General features: G+C 39.3%; 1 protein-coding gene across 1 annotated transcript; it reads right to left on the bottom strand.

Annotated features, from left to right (window-relative positions):
• On the bottom strand, positions 1-6,686 carry LOC146627139 (uncharacterized). Its single transcript, XM_085361068.1, has 5 exons — positions 6,591-6,686; positions 6,293-6,367; positions 4,794-4,898; positions 4,504-4,657; positions 1-399 (listed from the first exon to the last, which is right to left on the bottom strand). The coding sequence occupies exons 1-5, from the start codon at positions 6,625-6,627 to the stop codon at positions 165-167; spliced, it is 606 nt and encodes a 201-aa protein (XP_085217194.1). The 5' UTR covers positions 6,628-6,686; the 3' UTR covers positions 1-164.
• Positions 6,687-18,714: the final 12,028 nt, after the last annotated feature.

Raw genomic sequence — 18,714 nt, 5'->3', positions numbered from 1 at the left:
TGATGTCTACCACACAAAGTGAAAGTGTTACAATACTCGTAAAAACACAAGATGATTTAACAAAGCACATTTTTAACCACATTTAAATGTATGACTTAAATCTTGTTAAAAAAAATACACACATCAGCCTCTGGAGTAAATTCTTGTGTACAACAAGTGCACGTCTAACTCCGAGCAACCATATAAACCATGATGGGGATGAAGCTCACAGAAAGGAGAGTGAGGCCAATCACCACCTTCTGAGGGGCATCTTCAGTCATCGGATCATTCTCATTGGTGCAGTTCTGGAAAAATTTCAAATGGATGTCGATAAAGAAGTCTTGAATATCAGGGTTTGGGAAGAAACAGCTGGTAATATTAGCCAGAAATTCCACGCAGTGTGTTAGGTCACTGTAAGCTCTGCAATAGATGGAGAAAAGTTAATGATGGGGGGGAAACAACTCCTCTGATAATGAAGAATATTTGCTCAAATGTGTTAATGTACTTGTATTTGTTTTTTCATCAGTTAAAGTATGAAACTTGCAATGTTTGAAAGTGTCTTATTGAGCCTGCAGTCACAATTTGACTTGAATGCAGCAAAAGTACGTAAAAAAGTAGAAACCTCAACAGAGTCAGATATAAAAACAAAAACAAAACAGCACATAAAATATGGGTGTAGCCACTCTTACATCTCACATACGTCCTTAGTTTCCTTCTGTCCCTTGTTGCGATCTCCCTCTATGCTGTGTTTGTCTAGTTCTGGTTCCCTAAAGTTTTAAATTTTTCTGTTGATTTAGTTCCTTTAAAGCTGACGATTTTCTTTCATCATCCAAAAACCTCCCATAACATTTAATTTCTTAGTTTTTATCACAAACATACACCAATAACTTTTAATTTGATATGCTTTTGTGTGGGGTGGCGGCATATTTCATAAGAAATTATAAAAACATAGATTTTAAGATTATGAGATGAAACTGTTGTGCTGGACCCCCAGGCACTGAAACTGAGCAGCAAATCAACCTTGAGAAAAACTGTTGTGGTTAAACTGCTTCCTGTTTGAAATTAAACAGAGGAGAGAGTGGGCTGAAGGAAGAGACCACTGCTCATATTAACCCTTCGGCAGGAGAGGCACTCGTTCTCTTTAAGCCTGTTTGGATGTTGAATATTTCCCTTTGTGACTTGTTATCGACCTAATGGGCTTTTTGACTTCTTTCCTACTTACTTTGTAATTTAGATGATATGATCACTGTTTTACAGTAAAGAACCAAAGCAAACACTACTATATTTGAGTATTTCCACATATATTTAAAAACTGTAGTAGCCAGTCACTTTTAAGATCAAAATTTACACCCAGATGACGCTCACAAAAGTCACATGTCAGGAGTTGTTAAGCACTTCATTGAACAGTCATTCTCTAAAACACATGCTTTCATTTGAGTAAACCTTCAGATGATCTGAAAATTCCAAGGTTGGATATTCAAAGCCAAAAAACTTTTTGCAGTGACTCCCAAGCTAGGCGAGTGGCTCCAGCAGATCCCGGGAACAACATCGGAGATCTCTGTCTAGAAGAGCGCAGTCCTAGGAACTGCTAAGATACTGCACAGGACCCTCAAGCTCCCAGGCCTCTGGTAGAGGACTCGAGCTTGAAGGATTGACCACCCACAGGGGCAAGTGGGGATTTATATATATATATATATATATATATATATATATATATATATATATATATATATATATATATTTAAATACATATATGAATTTTTAACTTCTTAAAAAACTACTACTGCTACTAGCATGCATGTTTCATTTTGTTCTATTTAACAAATGAAACAGCGCCCCTCTGGTTAGAGGTCAAAATGGGTACTGCAGACATTCGTCCGGTATGTCGAGTCAACTGAAAATGACATCAGTTGATCAAAGTTTATCACAAAAATATTGTTTAATTATTCATTTGGTGTCATGTATTATTGTAGGGTCTACCTTAGAATATGAAGCACCAATTGTTGTTGTGATTTGGCGCTGTATAAATAAAGTTGAAAGGAAAAATTTTTGCCACTGGAAACTGAACGAAAGAACAAGCTGCAGAGTAAAGTGAGAGATGAAGAAAATAAGCGAGAGGTTAGCTTGCAGGAACTATGGACCACTTCAGAAGAAATGGGGCTTGAGGTAAACACTCTCTGCATGCTTTCCTTCCTGCACGTGGACAGTTATGGCCTGCTGAGGCCAACTGTTGATGTCACTGACAGGAGTACTTTGATACTAAGGTACATTTGGCATGTAAACTGTTAACACTGACTTTGCACTCTGACAATTATTTTTAATTTTTCATTAGTTCATGATTGTTGAATTACATGTACAATGTCACTCAGCAGTCCATCTGCATCTTAAGGATAAAGGACACTCTTTCGAGGATGCCAATGTTCACATTTTGGACAGAGAGGACAGATGGTTTGAAAGAGGAGTGAAAGAAGCCCTCTATGTCCACTGTGAGCGACCATCTTTGAACAGAGGCGGGGGTTTACGACACCAACTCTCTGCCATCTATAATCCAGTTTTGAGATCCCTTCCCAGACGCCTTAACGCCCACTCACATCCTGGGCCATCTGACCTCAGGAATTCGCATGATAAGGTGGGGCCAGGTTTCACAATGAACACACCCGAAACTCTGGCTGATTGGGACCCACGCCCAGTTTCCCACCTTGGCTCAGGCGATTAGAGGATCATCAGGGGGTCCTTTTGTCCCTCTGTGGGGGGTCACTCCCACTAGGTTTATATCTGGGACTCTCCACCATTTGACCTTAGAACTGAAGAAGCTTCTCGGATGAGAGGTGAAACGTCTTCAAGCAACTTAAAGAAGTCCAGACGCTTTTCTTTGCAAGCTCCTTTGACTACGATGACCTGGATGACTGAGAACCTTCACAGACATACATGTACAATGTACATGTAAAAACACCTCTGTCCTCACCTAGTCTTCAGGCTTGTTCTAATCGGAAGGTTGGCGCTTTGATCCCTCTCTGTTCCAGTCTGCATGCCAAATACCCTTGGGAACGATACTAACCAAGTTGCTCTCTGATGCATCCATCTGAGTATATATGTGTGTGTGAATGTTAGGCTACGTCTAATCCAGATAAATTTGAAAAATGTGTTTTCGTCTAAAAACGCTCAGCATCCACACCATAGTTTTTCCCTCGTTTCCGAAGAGTTCAGTTGAAACGACTGAAAAAAGACGATTTGACCTGCATCATTTCCGTCTGCCGTTTATTTACTTTACGGCTCTTTGAAACGTCGCGGCAAAATGTCGAGAAAAAGCGCAAAATTTTTTAAAAGGACTGACAACGCTGCAAGTAACACAAGAGTACAAAGTACCGAAACCAAGTGAGAATTAAAGAATTTGAAGAAAAGCTATCTGGAGCATGTACAGACTGATATTAATCTTTAATAGGGCTGTCAAAACTGAGAGCAAACAAAACAGCTGCTGTCCACCATCTTAGTTGAATTGGTCACGTGACTGCATCACATGACTAAAATGCTTCATCGTTTTCAAAAGGCTCCATTTTCGTCCCTACTGCGACTCGAAAACTGTCTTTTTAAATTTACCCACTTTGGAGAGCATTTTAAATCTCAGTTTTCCTTGACCAAAAACGCCATCGCAGTGTGGACGGAAGGTCAAAACGGAGAGAAAAAGATGCGTTTTCAAACAAAAACTATTTAGTGTGGATATGGCCTTAGACAGAAAGAGCATAGAAAAAGGTGCTTGGATAAAAGAGGCAAGTTTTGTGCTCAGAGTAGCAAAGCGCTTTAAAACAACCCGTCCATTACCATTTCCTTTTAAAGCTCTGTATGTAAGTATGGACATTTTTTTTTAATTAAAATTGACTGGGTATTGATGTGTTTTCTTATTCCCATAATTACATTCCATAAATATTAAAGGGGGCCCTATAGAGCCCATCTGTGGCAGCATCCCACTGCAGTTCCTCGAGTGGCCACATGGGGCTGGCACCAAAAGTGAGTCAATCCCCAGAAACACTCACGTTCAAATATGTGAAATTTCCATCCAGTTTATGTTTTTGGTGCCTTTTGAAGAATTTTTAATCGAATTGACTCTTTAAAATTGAATATGTGAGGCTGTCCAAAACATTTATAACTTTTGTGAGTGAAATTCTAGTATTTTATTAGCCTGTTATTCAACACTCTATAGACCAGAATTATGGAATATTTTACAGTTTCAGGAGCAAAACTTCACCAGTTTCATGTCTATGACATAGATTTTAGTGAAACAGCACTACTACCCTGAATCTTTGTGCTTTTTGAAGATTTTCTGAAGAATAAAGATTAAAAGGTCACGTCATGTTTCTTTAATACTGAAAATTAATGCAAAGAAGTCCAGAAAAGATGATTACATATTTCTCAGCAATAATTCTAATCATGCTGTTTTGTCCTTCAGAATATTGAGTTTTTAAATGCATAACGAGTATTATTCAGTGTGTTAAACATGGAGGTTTGTGGATATATTTATTCAGTTACCCGATGAAACGTTCCTGGACACACCAGTTATCTCTGCCGATATTCCACATGTCCTGGTGAAAATTTTCACCACAGTAGGTGGAACTGAAGAATTGCAGTGACTTCCAATCACAGTTTTCCCCAGTAATTTTATTTTCCTCATCCTGGAAACTCTCTGCAAAGTAATCAAAGATTTTTCTGACACATATGAACTAAAAGGAGGACACACGTAGAAAACAGAAGCTGACTCTCCGACAAATTTTTCATGTTTAATCTGCACTATATGCAAAGCACGTAAATAATTAACTTACCTTCACCTTCTGCGATAACAGAACCTTGGTTACTTTGCAGTTTTTCCTCGACCGCCTTCTTCTCTTCGTAAAATGTGGATGTCACATTCTTTGGTTTCAGTGTACCTGCAGGCAAAACATTTTGTTTCACTCTAGGTATTATTGCACCTTGAATTCATAATGGTTGTTTATCCAAAGTGGAAAACGTTTTGCATTTAAATTTGATTTATGCATCAATAAGTCCTGTTTAGAAACAGATATGTAATTGGTGGACTTACAACAATACAAAATTCCTTTAAATCTGCATTCTTCCTTATGTTCAGAAGGGGGTAATTCCCTCTGCTGCAAAACAACTAGATGTTTCCAAGTCTATGAAAAAATAGTTCCCAACTGCCTTGATCTGTGTCTCAAGCAGACAATTTCCTGGCTTCCTGGCTGACTTAATCACTTATTTATTCTGTCCATTATGAAGACAGTTGCATGTCATTTATCAAAATCACCGTATCAAAGCAGTCCTGTCAGTAACTGAAGAAGTCACTTGGATGAGTGGCGAAATGTTTCTCCCACTGAAAAGGCTGGAACAAAACGCTCTGCAATTATTTAGACAATCCAAGGTACAGTGCACCAAACCTCTATCGCCCCCTCCTGCATCGTGGGCCCATGCCTCTCTGTTAGGCTGGGTTGGCTTTGTCTCATGGTCTAAGGCCACCAAGTGTTTGGTTTGAGCCCATAAACCTGGCCCAGGGCTGGAGCTTTGTAACCCTGTTCTGAGCAGGATGAACTGGTTTTTTGAATTGCTCTTTGGCTAGCTAGTATAACACACTTTTTGTGATCACTCAAGCATCCAAATCTGTCCAACACAGGATCCAGTCATTACATGTGCTGTGTTGGACAGGTTTCTTTTAATCCTAGTGGCATTTAAATGATTATGAATATATTCTGCAGTTTTGCAATTAGATGTGTTAATCACAGCCCATGTCTTATACAGTATGTTGGTCTGTTACACAGAAAGAAATCAGTAAATATCTGTATTAAATATCCTGGATGTGACCTGTGACATCTTGGACAAGAGCATTAAATGCATAAATGTATGAATGAAAACATTTGTGTGCATTTAGTTTGTATAGATGCCATCTTTTCAGATACACTACTGGAGATCAGTCACTTTCTGCAGTCAGGTGCGCTCTGTCCTCAAAACACATCATCAGTGTTTACAAACATCAAAAAGGGTGTAAAAATATTGATAAGGTAATGAATTTGCCAGACAGCACGTTTTCTTACTTGTTTAATTATGTTGCTGCATTTTATGAGCAATCTGTTTATAAAACACCTCAAAGGTTACAGTCTACTGTCATCAGATTTATGTTACAATTTATAGGCAACAGTTGCATTTTTCTAATGGAAAAACAAGAGTAAACCATTCACCAGAACAAAATGGAGCCTTTGATGGTCTATTTCTGGCCTCCACTTCCGTGTTTGACACTGTTGTACAAAGTATTTTAAGTAAGAAATGAACTTACTGTTGAATGTTTGGTTCCTCACAACTTCATCGAGCTGTCCCGCTGTGCTGTTGGCTGATTGTGATGTCACAGTACCTGCAAACAACAAATTCAAAGATGTTCCTTACGATCAGCTATGCCAGTCGGGCCACTTTTAAAAGGAATGCTCTCACTCTGACTTTCATTTGCCTCTGCTGTTTCCTTCATTACGCCCCCACACAGGGGGAAAACAATTCATGGAAATGTTAAAGCAAATCCAAAAAGCAGGAAATGTCCACAAAATCTAAAGAAAAACTCTCAAGTGAAGGCAAACACATACCGAGGACAAAAGCAGGCAAGAGCAGGTAGAGGATCATTGTGGACAGCAGTCGAGGCAGGTCTGTGACCCAACGTGTCTTTAGAGGCTATAATTTCCCTCCTGGAGCTCAGAGGAAGAAGGAAACCCAGCCCTCCTTATCTCAGCTTGCTGCAGATGCATCTGAGTGTATTTGTGCCAGGGTGTCATTGAGAGATCCTTGTTAAACATGCCTAGTGTTGGAAAACGAGCAGATGAAGATGCTGATCTGACAATGACTTAACATGATCAGATCAAAGACGAACCTACCAAAGTTAGAGAAAGAGCTTACCGAAGAAAATAAATCACAAGTTAGTTCAATTGTTACACAGTCAGAAAAAGCTTTGACTGCAACCATTTCAGCCTTGCGAGTGTCCGAGTAAAACCCCCGCATATATTTTAGTAGCTAATTTTAGACACTGAATGTTGAGAAATGAGTAAAAAGGGAAGCGCAGATTAGCTTATAAAGTGAAATTCACTGATCAACATGTTTAGTTCAGTGGTTTTCAAATTGTGGGTGGAAGCCACAGCAGCTGCAATGTGATAGACAGGGCAAACTTGTGGTGGCTGCTGCTAAAATAATATTAACTTGGGTGATAATTTTGTATTAATAATGGGTCAGAAAGTAATCTTTGTTTAGCTTCTAAAGGTCGGCGCACCAGAAAAAATGTTGAGGACTCTGCACTTATTCTGCTCGAGCCAGTCAACATAACCCAGCATGAAAAATGTGTATGTTGTAAAAGGTTTTAATTGGTAGACTTTTCAGAAGATTCACTTCACAGTTACAGCTGCTCTGCATCACAGAGGCTTTCTAATTAATGCACCATCAAATGCAGCAACCTGCTTGTTTAACTGTTAAACAAGCAGGTTGTTGCATTTGAGTCAGAGTTGGATTTTCTATGATGTGTTCAGTAAACATCATCTGAAAAGTGACTGAACTTCCTTAAGTTTCTTGAAATTGTTTTAACCCTCATTTTTTTTTTAAGTGTTTTCAGTTTTAAGACCAAATGGCAGAGATTCCCAGGAATTTAAAGAAGTCCAGTTGCTTTCTTTCTAAACTCCTTAGATTACTATGACCTGGATGAATGAGAACCTATACAGACATATTACCATGCACTTTGGGAGGAACATTCTTGAACTGCTGTGATATGAAAGGGAATCAAGAAAACTAGCAGATTATGGAAACCACCTCCACTTTAACCTCAAACGCAGACAGAGCAGACTTATTCCCAAGAGTTTGCACCATGGATCCACGGTCAGGGGACATAAAGTGAAGTTGATTCTGCAGAGAGCACAAAACCAGCTTCAAAGTGAAAAGATAAGACACTTCTCAGAAGACCCTTATGAGGAAAACATCAAGGGAACAGTTTACCCTGCCCGGGATAGGGTTACCGGGGCCCCACCCTGGAGCCAGGCCCGGGGAGGGTGCCTCAGGGCGAGTGTCTGGTGGCCGGGCCTTAGTCCATGGGGCCCGACCGGGCATAGCCCGAAAAGGGGACATGGGCCCATCCTCCCGCAGGCCCACCACCCACAGGAGGCGCCGTTGGGTGCATTGTGTGCTGGGCAGTGGCCAGGAGCGGAGGCCCTGGCGGACTGATCCCCAGCTACCAAGACTGGCAATTGGGACATGGAATGTCACCTCTCTGGTGGGGAAGGAGCTTGAGTTAGTGCGTGAGGTTGAGAGGTACCGGCTAGATATAGTCGGGCTCACCTCTACACATGGCTTGGGCTCTGGAACCAGCCTCCTGGAGAGGGGCTGGACTCTCTTTCAGTCTGGAGTTGAAACTGGAGTTGTTCGATCATAAGACTGTCCATAAGTGCACGTGGCACCAGGACGCCCTAGGCCACAGGTCGATGATCGATTTTGTTATCGTATCACCAGACCTGCGACCATATGTTCTGGGCAGTCGGGTAAAGAGAGGGGCTAAGCTGTCAACTGATCACCACCTGGTGGTGTATTGGATCAGGTGGCGGAGGAGGACACTGGACAGACCCGGCGTGCCTAAACGTGTAGTGAGGGTGTGCTGGGAATGCCTTGCAGAGGCCCCAGTCCGCGAGATCTTCAACATACACCTCCGGCAGAACTTCAACAGTATTCCAAGGGAGACTGGGGACATTGAGACCGAATGGACCATGTTCAGCATGTTCTTTGGCGAAGCTGCTGCAATGAGCTACGGCCACAAGGTGGTTGGTGCCTGTCATGGTGGTAACCCCCGAACCAAATGGTGGACACCAGAGGTGAAGGGAGCCACCAGGCTGAAGAAGGAGTCCTATTGGGCTTGGTTAGCTTGTGGGACTTCGGAAGGAGCTGACAGGTACCGACAGGCCAAGCAGGATGCGGCTCAAGCAGTGGCCAAAGCAAAAACTCGGGTGTGGTAGGAGTTCGGAGAGGCCATGGAAAAAGACTTTTGGACTGCCTCGAAGAAATTCTGGCAAACCGTCAGGCGACTCAGGAGGGGAAAGCGGTGCTCTACCTGCACTGTGTATAGTGCTGGTGGAGCGCTGCTGACTTCAACTGAGAAAATTGTCGGGCGGTGGAAGGAATACTTTGAGGACCTCCTTAATCCCACTGAGGAGGAAGCAGAGTCTGGGGATGAGGGGGATGACCCGCCAATTTCCAGGGGTGATGTCACTGAGGCAGTTAAACAAGTCCTTGGTGACAGAGCCCCTGGTGTCCACCCCGTGTTCCTGAAGGCTCTGGATGTTGTAGGGCTGTCTTGGCTGACACGCCTCTGCAATGTTGCGTGGAGATCAGGGGCGGCACCCCTGGACTGGCAGACCGGGGTGGTGGTCCCCATTTTTAAGAAGGGGACCACCACCCCGGTTTTAGTCACGGTTTTAGTCTCGGTTTTAGTAACGCAGTAATGCAGCGTTCCTACAGGAAAGTAACGGTAATCTAATTAGTAATCCCTTTACTCCCTTTACTCGTTACTTAAAAAAAGTATTCAGATTACAGTAACGCGTCCATCTCTGGTTATGACCAGAAAAGAACTGACTTATTTCTGATGTTTTTTAATGATAATGAATGCTTTATTTATGGGTGGACATGTGAGTGGAGAACAACAAGGAGCCAAGGATGGAGCCCTGTGGAACACCCCAGAAATAAACAACTCATTTCAGTAATGACGTTTGAGCTGGAGTGTCATTAACAGTCAGTCCTGTACGTCTTTACCATACAACCCCAAGTTAGTAGTCATACTAAATAATTATGAATTTTTTTTTCTGTTGTCAGGTGGCAGACTGTATAGTCATATTATTCTGGTTTTGCATTAAGTAATTGGATGCACTCTGTCCTATCGACATATGATAGGCCTGCTGCAGTCACAAAGTTTCTAATTGTGCTGGGACTGCCCATTAACTTCCACTGGACTCCCAGTGGAAGTTAATGGGCAGCCCAATTTCCTGATTCTTCATGATCCTTCATGTATGACTAGTAAAAAACACTCATAAGGGATTTCTTCTTTCAGGAATCAGGAAGAATGTGCAGCATGAATGTTAGACAGGAAACCCATAAACTGTGTGCCTGTCTGGACCTATTTACTAACACGACATGTTGTTGTTTTCTCAGTATTGTTGTAGAGTTTACCTTCACTTTACAATGCAAAATGTCTTGAGGCAACTGTTGTTGTGATTTGGTGCGATGTAAGTAAAACTGAGTTGAATTGACCTGAATTGCTCATATTGTCATGATAACTTAACCAGATGTTGGGAAAAATAGGCGGCCTGAAAGTAAGTTTACATTTCACACAGACAAGCTTTTACCCACTACAGATACACACAGAGGTATGAAAACAACAACTTCCTGTGTTTTGTGGTATTAAATGTGCAGGATGTCAGTTTTTTTCAGCTGGCTTGTCGGAGACAGGAAACTAAACTGGCATTCGGGGGTTTGCTGCTTGTTGACAGACATTAAGGGGCAGTCGAAGGGTTTTAAATGGACATCTGCATCCTGGTTACAATCAGGTTTTTAAAGCAGTGCTTTTGTACTTCAGAAACCTAGTTTTGAGGTACACAGTATGACAGCAAGAGGAAAAGTGAGGGTGCTATTCAGGTGTATAATGCTGCAAAGACAGAGTTCCAGCCAGGTGACAACGACTGAGGAAGCATGAACAAGAGTGAAGGTTAAAGGTTACAGGAAGCCAGGATCTTAATGCAAACAAGTGCAAGTTAAATGAACAAAGTCAGATTGATTTCAGATTAACAGTTGCAGGAAAGAGAGCTTGATCGATCTAATTTATACATCACAGGGGCCTGCTAAATTACCACACTGTAACTGGATACTAATATTTATTACGCGTGGTTTTGTATGCATACTAAAATAATTTTAAAGAGCATTTGATCCTTCCCAAAGAGGAATAAACAGAAATAAAAATTTTCTTAAATGTGAGTTTATCATGCAGATCATTTGTGCTTATAGTAACCTGTTAAAGGCCCCTAATAAGCCAAGAAAAACTCTGATCGGTTATACAAAGATATGCAGAACTAACATGTTAACACGTTAAACCTTGTAACAGAGTTAATCATGTTCATCTAGACATACTGTCTTCACTGACACCACACAGGCTGTCCCTTTACTAGATGAAAATCTGGTATGTGGTGAAGCTGTTTTCCCCCCTTTCTTAAAGAAACCACTTAAATGCAAGTGAGACGTTCAGGTGTTTCGAAGCTATTTTTCCCCACACGTCACTTTTCACATGCGTGAAATCTTTCAAAGTCAGTCTTTGGTGGTTGATTTATCAACCTGAGTAAAACAACAACAACAAAAACTCTGCTTTACATTATTTGACTGAAAGATAAACTGACACAAATAAAGGATGTCTGAGTAAACAAACAAAAAAAACATGTTGATTATTTATTTTCAACTCATGAAAAACCCAATTGTGCATTTGAGCTTTATTGATTAAGGAAATGATTGAACTAAGTATGAAATATGATGAGTGGTCACTTTTTTTAATACATAGTTTTTATGTAATTCAAGTTCCTTTAACGCTAACACTACATTATAAATGCATATCTATATTTAATGTACATCACCCACTAATAACGGCCTGTTGTTATTGCATATTGAATTTTATTATTTTCATTTGTTAGTAATAGTAGTTCTACACTACATGAAGGGTTATGCGTGAAAGCCACTAATCAAAGAAATGTATCTGCTTAAAATAATTATATGGGGAACATGAAGGATTTTCTGGCTTAAAATAGATCTTGGGGGCGGAGGTGTGACGTTGTGCATAAGTACCATAGTTAAGACACATTGTCAAGGCAGAGAGTGTGTTTCCTGTTATTTCTAAGAATTCAATACACAGTTGTGTATTTTTGGATGATTTCCCTTTAGTTGAAAGTCACAACCTCTTGTGGAGCACCCACAATTTCTGTATGAATGAAAAAAAAACCCTGTAATGGTGAATGCTCATATTAAACATACAAACCTGTCAGACTGCTCCAAACACTTTATTACACTTTGATTCTTGGCTCTGTATGACATCATTAAAAAGGGTTATCCCAGGCACACTACTCTGTCTGTGAGCCAAGACACCCCATCAATCTGGTGTTCAGATCTTCTACTTGTGACGTGTAGCAAATCAAATATGATCTTAAATGCATTGAGGAAATCAATGACTGGTTGTGCCACAATTTTCTCCAGCTAAACAAAAACAAACTGAGGTAATAGTCTTTGGTGCCAAAGAAAAACGATTACAGGTCACCAGAGAACTTCAATCTATACACCTAAAAACCACAAACCAGGCGAGAAATTTGGGTGTAGTGATGGATGCAGACCTAAACTTAGAAAAACACATTAAGACAATAACAAAGTCAGCTTACTATCACCTCAAGAATATATCAAGGATAAAAGATCTGATGTCTCAACAGGACCTGGAAAAACTAGTCCATGCATTCATCTTTAGTAGGCTTGATTACTGTAACAGCATCTTTACAGGTCGACCTAAAAAATCAGTCAGACAACTACAGCTCATTCAGAACTCTGCTGCTCGAGTCCTCACTAAGACCAAAAAAGTGGACCACATCAGTCCAGCTCTGAGGTCCTTACACTGGCTGCCTGTCCGTCAGAGGATAGACTTTAAAGTTCTGATGCTGGCCTATAAAGCTCTGAATGGTTTAGGACCAAAATACATCAATGACCTCCTGACCCAGTATGAACCATCCAGATCCCTCAGGTCATCTGGATCCGGTCTTTTATCAGTTCCCAGAGTCAGAACCAGACACGGAGAAGCTGCATTCAGCTTTTATGCTCCTTATATCTGGAACAAACTCCCAGAAAGCCTCAGATCAGCTGAAACACTCAGTTTATTTAAATCCAGGTTGAAGACTCACCTGTTCTCAGCTGCATTTGAATAAAGCACCAAATCCACACTTTAAGCTTAAATTTCAAAACTTACATTTAACTACTGATTTTATCTACTGTTCTGATTTTATCTGTTTTGATTTTATATACTGTTGTTTGTTTGTTTGTTTGTTTGTTTGTTAATTAGTTAGTTAGTTTATTTGCTTGTTTTATTCAATTTTAAATCATGCTTTTTATTTGTTCTTGTTTCTAATGTCTCTGTAAAGCACTTTGAATCACCTTGTTGTTGAATTGTGCTATACAAATAAACTTGCCTTGCCTTGCCTTAAAGGGGGAGGAGCTAAAAAAGGTTGTTTCAGACAGAGGATGAACTCTTCTAAATTGTGAATCCTGCAAAAGCTGCTATAGTAGAGTCCTTAAAGGACATATGAAGCTAGAACTGAGTACTAAAGTTTCCCTTTTGTACGTATATACATAATTTAAAAAAATCACCACAAACACAACTTTTCTGTGAAAGTATTCTTTATTATTGTGTTACAGGCTTTATCTGCACAGCACCTGTCACGCAGTTTCATGCAGTTGAAAGTCTTTCACGGATGACTGAACATCTTAAAAACACTGATGGAGAACGTCTGTAGGTGACAAAGATTGACTCATAAAACACATGTGAGGGTTTAGAAAAAACTATCTGTAACCCTCCCACACATCAAATAAACCACTGCAGACTACTACACTGTAGGAGGTACTCAGAGGACACAAATAGACAGTGAGCATTGGAAACAGCGTGCAAAACGAACACACATTTACCAAAAAAACATCACAAAATCAGTGTGTTGTACTATCCACCCATTCTCTTCTTATGCCTATCAGGGTCACAGGGTGTCTGGCGTTTGTGTTTTGTTTTATTATTTCCATAATAAAGCCACAGTACACTTTCATTGGGCAGAATTTTAAAGCCCTTTTGATGCTGGACTCATTCACATGCAGTGGAAAAAGGAAGCAGTTTTTCTAGTTAGTGATCAAAGACTTTATCGTTACATTTAGATAAAAGTAGAAGCAGCTCAATAGCTGCCAGTTTGCATATCTCATGTTTTGTGGTTTTGCACCCTTCTCCTCAGCAGATGAGCCTCCTTTCTTTTAAAATGAGCAAATGACTACTTCATCCGCAGCAGCACTAAGCATCATCGTGATTCTGAGCCCAGGCTGTCCTGGTGTACTACTTACCTCACAGAACTGCTATCATAGAGAATGCTGTAGTGTTCAAATGTAAAATTGGCTTTATGTGTGCTGAAACACTCCGTAGTTCTACATTAGCGGCACCTGTAGAAGCATTTCTATGAAATGGGCCTATCAGTGAAATATTTCAATTTCTTTCAAGTTCAGTTTTATTTATATAGTGCGATAATAGGAAGAAACCTCCAGTAGAACCAGGCTCAGGGAGGGGCGGGCATCTGCTGTGACTGGTTGGAGTCGAGGTTAGGAAGACAGGACAAAGAAATGCTGTGGAAGAGAGGCAGAGATGAATAATATTTAAATGCAGGGAGGTGTTTAAACACATAGTGAGTGACAAAAGGTGAGCGAAGAAGAGGAACACAATGCATCATGGGAATCCCACAGCCGTGTAACTAAGGGTCACCTGATCCAGCCCTAACTGTATGCTTTATCAAAAAAGAAAAACAAGTAAGCCTACAATCTGAGAGCAAAGTGCTTTAATGGGGTGATACAGTACTATAAGGTCATTAACAGAAGATGGGGTCTGATTATTCAAGACCTTCTATGTGGGGAAAAAATTGAGGAATTTTATAATAAATATTAAAACACAGACAGCAGATTTTGTTATGTAGACCTCAGTTTCAGTAAACAAATTCACAAATTCTTCCTCTGGCCTGTTGGAACAACAAATTTGAGTAAATAACAAATTTCTGGTACATTTTCATTTTATTGTAAAAGATAGTTTCTTTCTTAATGTCAAATGTTTGCTTTGTTTTTGCTTTGTCGTTTATGGGAACTAATGTCTTTTCACACCTTAGTTTTGTTTTAGTTAACTGTAATAGTCTTGCTAGTTTCAACTTGCAGAACATTTGATACATTCACACCTTAAATGTGCTATATAAACCTGAACAACATGACATTTCACAGTGCAGTACATATAACACGTGTGTGTGTGTGTCTGTTGCGGCAGCGTTGACATGACTATATAAACAGCTGTGCATAGAAAATGATGTAGTGCAAGAAATAAATGGAAAATATTTTTCAGGTTTGCTGTAAACATGTGTGCAATTTTAAGTAGCACAGACTATAAAGTCACCACGTGATGTTTTGAGGTCAGAGGTGAGAAATGATCTATTGAGTATCCTTTAAAGAGTGTGAACAGAATTAAGAGTAGTTTCTGTGCTGTGTACAAATTAAAAGGCATCATTGCATTACGTGCCATTTCATTATGTACAGTTTACTGAAATGATGATTCAGTTGGGCAGAGGAAGATATCCGAGGATAAAACATTGGACTTTATCAGATGATCAAAATAAATAATCTCCAGATTAAATGATAAATAACATTACTCACAAAAAGAAATGCAAAGAGTAATCTGAATTACAGACAACATGAAAAGAAAAAAAAAATTCTAATTGTCTAGCAAAGTTAGACATAAAACAACAATTATGATACCCAGACAAACCTGCAGGACTAAGTCAGAACCTAAGACTCACGCTTTATCGCTCTTCTCACCTACTGATCCTTTTCTTAGTTTCAGAATTACGCTTCAGACCGAAGACAGTTCAGCCTCACTGCATGGCTGTTTTTCAGTTGCGGCACAAAAATGTTAATTTTTAATAACTGATATCTGTGTTTCAGCAAGAGTGCATTTTTTTCAGCAAGAGTGTATTTAAAAATACAATCAAAGTTTAATGAAAGGCATGCAAACCTAAAAGAGTCTGGGGAATTAAACTGCTGCTTTTTGGCGGATAAAACTGCAGAATAATATAGTATGGGCTAATTATGCAGTGCTAAACATGCCATATCAGCATTTGTCACAGTGTTTCTATCAGTAGTTGTCACATTAAAAATGGAACATTTGAACTGCTGTCATAGAGAATACTGTAGCTGCATGTGTGCTTAAACACTGTGTAGTTCTTCATTAGGGGCACCTGTAGAAGCTAATTCAATTTAATAACATGGCTGTATGATAGGTAAAGTTATAGTAAAAAACACAAACACAGAGTGATTTATAATAAAACATCACAGCCTTAAAGAATACAAAGAAAAAATGCAAAGAAAAAAAAAGGTTTAAAAAAGTCTTTTTCTAATAAAATATGTTGAAGGTTACGTTTTTACAGTTTCTTTAGGAACATCGTATACTGCGCCTTTTGTGGATCAATCAATCTATCATTGTAGAAAATAACAGATGTGATAAAAATAAAACTGAGACTTTAACATCGTTTTATAACTTGAAATCCACTCTGAAGATGCCTGTTTCTGTTTCTCCACCTTTACATTTGTTGAATCCTCCAGAAAGATTTATCTGTACTTATATCACTGTGAGGAATCACAAGGTCAGTCAGCTTATGGAGGTCTTATTCTTGTAAAATAGGTTCGTATCACTGAAATATTTCACACGTGATAAAACCAGGATTGACTCATTTAGTAATGTATTTTCTTTATGCGTGCCAATTTTAATAAACTACAAATATGTCTTACACACATTTACCTGCAGAATTTTTCAAGGCAGTTTAGCAGCATGACAGTGACTTACTTTTATAAAAGGGATGATGTCGGCCTTTAAAAATTTAGAAAGTTTATAATAAATATTAGTGATTGCTGATGAGGTCAGGAACAATTCATTAGTTATTCATTAAAATAAATAATAATGTAATAATAACATGAAAATATAATGTTTTGAAGCTTTGAAAAGCTAGACATAAAAGACCAACGGTGATACCTGGAAATCTGCTGGTTTTGGAGGAAATTGTTTTATATATATATACAAACACTGAATTTCGCCATAATTGTATTCTAATAATCCATTAATGTCTAAATTATCCAAAGTCAACACTGCACTTAATATTATTTTGTTATTGGAAGGTTATTGTTATGTGATGATGTTACGATTTTTTTTTAAATGCATAGTAAATTATGAGACTCAGTTGACACACTTAGCTGCTTAGCTACAGGCAGTTGTTGGGATCCCAAACTTGTTAATGGTCTTCAAAAAATATAAACCAATGAAAATTTGCACATGTTACACACTGACATGGTGTAGATCTTATTATAACACAGTAACAGACAATTAAATGTTCACTTTTTCAAAGTGAGACTGATACAAAAATGTTTTCCTTTCGATTTTTGGTAGATCGTAGTCATTTATTGACCCTTATTGTCACATCGCCAAGCACTTGACTAGACCTGTCTTTAAAGACCTATATTTAAAGACAAGTTAAATTGAGAATATTTTTTACAATTACTGGTCGGATATCATTGGTGAAAAAGATATAAAGTTCTTCAGATATGCAAATTCAAAAGTTGGAAGTGAAGAAAAACGAGCCAATGACTGTTGAGAGGTTGTTCACAGGTTGAGTAGTAGGTCACCACTTTCACATCGTTTGCACCAACCACACGTACAAACATGCATGGAGGTTTGCAATCAGAAGTTAACTAAACCACACTGAGGATTAAGGATTGACAATGTGCGAGCTCAGCTGTCAACATGCCAACAAGTTCCCATCAGCAGAAACAGTGCAGAGAAACCTATTGTACAACTTTCTCATGGCCTGCAAAGCAAACGCTGTGGTCTAATCGCTGTTAACGCCTCCACAGCGATCAGACAACTAGTTTTGCATACCCGTATAAATATGCGTTCCTGCACATTTAAATCAGTCAGTTGATCTGACCCATTTCTCGAATGATGGGAAACGTAATTAAACTGGTAATACTGCTTAATTGGATTCTAGAGCAGCTCGAGTCCAGAATGGAGTTAATGATGTTGCAGCCTGACGTCATTTGGAATAATGGATGCAAGCGCACATTAGGGGTTATTTTGTAATGTCAATATTGACTTCATTTATTTATCCTACTTTACTTACACATAATTCAGAAGATTTAGATTTTACAGCAGCATGAGCTTTGGCATTTCTTCATTTGCACTGGTACAGTGCAGCACAATGCAAACTTCTCCATTTGGCCTACAGAATTTCCACTGAACGTCTTGCTAACCTAAAGCATCAAATGCATCGATACTGAAATAAAGGGTAGGAGTTAAGCTGTGTAGATGGCATGGCTAGGGTGACCAAATTACAACAAATTAAAAGTGGGTCAAAGACTGTGGTTCTGTGGGACCAATGGTTAGCGGTGAAATATTTGCACATCGTGTTGCTCACTGGAACAATATACAGTGTTTGTCTGTTTCCCCCAGGTTTTAACAAACAAACAGAAGCCAGTGATTGCTTTCATAGTCTGCGCCACTCTGTGTTACCTTTGTTGCATTGCAGTTGCAACATATCTATGCATCTAAACAAACGTCTATCTATGAGACATGTTTACTTTTGCAAAATGTCTGAATATTCTTCTATATTAGATAATCAGACTAGCTATGTCAAGGACCACAATAAGGCCTATCACTTTCTAAGTATCACACCTTCACTCAGGGAAACTACGAGGACTGAAAATTAGACTCCGCGTGCTTCAAAGGGTTGTCTTTAAAAGTTTTATTCAATAAATAACCCAGAGAAGACTCCATTACTGTGCACAATATGATCTAGTTGCTAATCTATGACCTAAAACAACTTAATAAAAATCACTTGTATTTGT

The sequence above is a fragment of the Diplotaxodon limnothrissa genome, linkage group LG8 (genome assembly GCF_057381915.1).
Source record: "Diplotaxodon limnothrissa isolate DT_005_m linkage group LG8, D_limnothrissa_male_GT1.1, whole genome shotgun sequence".
NCBI lineage: Eukaryota > Metazoa > Chordata > Actinopteri > Cichliformes > Cichlidae > Diplotaxodon > Diplotaxodon limnothrissa.
The sequence above is the reverse complement of the archived record's forward strand: the minus strand, read 5'-3'. Positions and strand labels throughout refer to the sequence as shown.

Bases quoted from the DNA above. Each gene is read 5' to 3' on its own strand.
- LOC146627139 (XM_085361068.1), bottom strand. From the start codon at position 6,627: ATGATCCTCTACCTGCTCTTGCCTGCTTTTGTCCTCG. The intron at 6,368-6,590 runs GTATGTGTTTGC...TGTTGTTTGCAG, and splicing joins CTTGCCTGCTTTTGTCCTCG to GTACTGTGACATCACAATCA. The intron at 4,899-6,292 runs GTAAGTTCATTT...TTTTGCCTGCAG, and splicing joins GAGGAACCAAACATTCAACA to GTACACTGAAACCAAAGAAT.